Raw genomic sequence first — 2,891 nt, 5'->3', positions numbered from 1 at the left:
CTGCTCTGTGCAGGGTTAAGAGTCGGACTCGATGTTGCTCGTGGGTCCCTTCTGACTCACCCTGTCCGTGGTTATCACCTATTTTATTTTTTGTGTATTACGATTCGCTTTCGGGGCTGGCACAGCGGCCGCAAGCTGAGATTTTGCAACCGCACCTGTATCCCTGAAATCCCCCCTGTGTATCCCTGAAATTCCCTCTGTGGATCCCTGAAATTCCCTCTGTGGATCCCTGGACATTCCCCCTGTGGATCCCTGAAATTCCCTCTGTGGATCCCTGAAATTCCCTCTGTGGATCCCTGAAACCTCCCCTGTGGATCCCTGGAAATTCACTCTTTGGATCCCTGAAATTCCCTCTGTGTATCCCTCGAAACCCCCTCTGTGGATCCCTGGAAATCCCCTCCGTGTATCCCTGAAATTCCCTCTGTGTATCCCTGGAAACCCCCCCTGTGTACCCCCTGAAACCCCCTGTGGATCCCTGAAATTCCCCCTGTGGATCCCTGGACATTCCCCCTGTGGATCCCCGCGATCCCCTCCGTGTCTGCCTGTCCCGGGTGACTCCGCAGCGCAGCGCTGAGCGCTCAGCGGGCAGAGCGCGGGAGGGCGGGGGCGGTCCCGAGGGGTGTCAGCGGGAACCATCCCCGTTATCCCGTTGTTATCCCGTTGTTATCCCGTTGTTTTCCCGTTGTTATCCCATTGTTTTCCCGTTGTTTTCCCGTTGTTATCCCGGCCCCGCTCCCTCCCCGCCATCTTACCGGCCCGCAGTTGCTGAGGGAGGGAGCGCGCCCCGCCCCCCCGCGCTGGCCAATGGGCGTGCTGTGCGGCGCTGACGTCACGCGGGCGGCGGCGCGCTCGGAGGCGCGCTCGGTGCGTGCCGCGCTCAGTGCGTGCCCCGCCGCCCGCCAGCCATGTCGCGACAGAGCCCTCCGGAGGAGAACCTGCAGGGTAAGGCCGCGGCAGCGGGATCTGCTCAGGATCTGCGGGATCTGCTCAGGATCTGCGGGATCTGCTCAGGATCTGCGGGATCTGCCCCGGCACTGCGGGATCTGCTCAGGATCTGCGGGATCTGCCCGGGCACTGCGGGATCTGCTCAGGATCCTCGGGATCTGCGGGATCTGCCCCGGCACTGAGGGCTCTGCCCAGGCTCTGAGGGCTCTGCCCGGGCACTGAGGGCTCTGCCCGGGCATTGAGGGCTCTGCCGGGGCTCTGAGGGCTCTGCCCGGGCTCTGCGGGCTCTGCCCGGGCTCTGAGGGCTCTGCCGGGGCTCTGCGGGCTCTGCCCGGGCTCTGAGGGCTCTGCCGGGGCTCTGAGGGCTCTGCCGGGGCTCTGAGGGCTCTGCTCGGGATCTGAGGGCTCTGCTCGGGATCTGCCCGGGCTCTGCGGGGCCCTTCTGGGCCGCGATAGTCGGTGAGTGCCGCAGTGCGTGTCCAGCCCGGTGTCCCGGGGGCAGGCCGGCTGCATGTGCCGTGAGCCGGGCTTGGGGCAGTCCCGGGACCGGCTGTTGGCCCCGCGTTCTCCGGTACCGGCTGTTGGCACCGCGTTCTCCGGTACCGGCTGTTGGCCCCGCGTTCTCCGGTACCGGCTGTTGGCCCCGCGTTCTCCGGTACCGGCTGTTGGCACCGCGTTCTCCGGGACCGGCTGTTGGCCCCGCGTTCTCCGGGACCGGGAATACCCGAGCGCGGGCGGTGCGGCCGCCGCGGAGGTTGCGGCGATCGAGGGGCACATTCTCATCGCTCTGGGGGACTCTGCTCCTTAGCTCCAGACCTTGGAAGCTGTATCTTAAGAAAACGAAGGTTTCCATCGCTGATCCGGTAGCCGGCGGTGCTGGCCTGCGCTCGCACATGTGTCCTGGGCTGGGGTATCGGGACAGACCCCTCTGTCCCGGGTCTGCCGCTCGTCTGGCCGCGCTGCACCGCCTCTCGTGGGCTTTGCTCTGTTTCTATTTCCAGCTTCGCAAAAACACCGCTTCTTTTATCTTTAAACCGTGATATCACAGCCTGTTCCATGTGCTCCAGCACAGCCTTTCTCGGAGGACTGTCCGAAAGGAGAAAGAAAGGGAAAAATTGTAAACGACATCTGCTGTCCTCTGTCTGCTGCAGTCCCAGTCCTCTCCCTGCTTTATCCTGCATTCCCAGCACTGTTCCCAGTAAGATTTCAGCAGACAGGCTTAATTTGAGCTCTAGTGGTTGTGATCATTCTTTGGTAACAAATCGAGCTTTCATAAATTTTGGGAGAAAGGGTAGGGAAGGGTTTGTCTGGCTCTGAATGCACTCCCTGCCACACACCAGGCACTGTCACCTGGGGGGAAATTCCCAAACAATCCCAAACAGCCAAAACCAGCTGTGGAGGAAAAGGGTTTTTGAAGAAGAGTGTCCCTTCCAAGCTCTGTGGCCTGGAATGTTTTTATGCAGCAGGTTTTGTGGTACTTTGGTTCTCCAGATGGTGGTGTCTGTATTTAGAAGGGAGATACTCGTGTTGTTCCTGAACATGAGGCAGTTTGGCTTCGTGCTGTTCCCATTTGATTTTGGAGCTCTCAGTCTCCTCCCAGCCAGGATATCTGGGATATCTCTGCTCGTGTGATGTTCCTGCTTCACACCAAACCCCGGCCCTGGCTTCTCCCCACCTGCATTCCTGTAAAGCTGCTCCAGCAGCCCTGGCTGGCTGGGCAGGGACCCTGCAGCTCCAGCAGTTCCAGCTGTGCCTTTACACCCTGACCTGTGTCCAGCGAGCACCAACAGCCCCATCACCGCTGTCTGTGTCTCCCTTTCCCTGCTGCTTCCTTAGACATCCTTCCCCACATTTCGGGGACTTCCCTCCTCCTGTCCTCGCTGCTCTGTTTGCTGTGCACGGCTGTGGCTGGCCCACATCTGTTCCACAGTGGGATTCCTCTGGCA

At 61.0% G+C, this 2,891-nt stretch overlaps 1 protein-coding gene across 1 annotated transcript in view; it reads left to right on the top strand.

Annotated features, from left to right (window-relative positions):
* Positions 1-840: 840 nt before the first annotated feature.
* The window catches only part of BNIP3 (BCL2 interacting protein 3), a 7,720-nt gene continuing 5,669 nt past the window's right edge, over positions 841-2,891 (top strand). The window contains exon 1 of the mRNA XM_015633863.3: positions 841-942. Within this exon, the coding sequence (XP_015489349.1) occupies positions 906-942 (37 nt within the window). The 5' untranslated portion in view covers positions 841-905. The remainder of the gene's footprint in view (positions 943-2,891) is intronic.

Source organism: Parus major, chromosome 6 (genome assembly GCF_001522545.3).
Source record: "Parus major isolate Abel chromosome 6, Parus_major1.1, whole genome shotgun sequence".
Classification (NCBI taxonomy): Eukaryota; Metazoa; Chordata; class Aves; order Passeriformes; family Paridae; genus Parus; species Parus major.
Note: the sequence above shows the minus strand (reverse complement) of the source record. Positions and strands in the feature narration are given on the sequence as shown.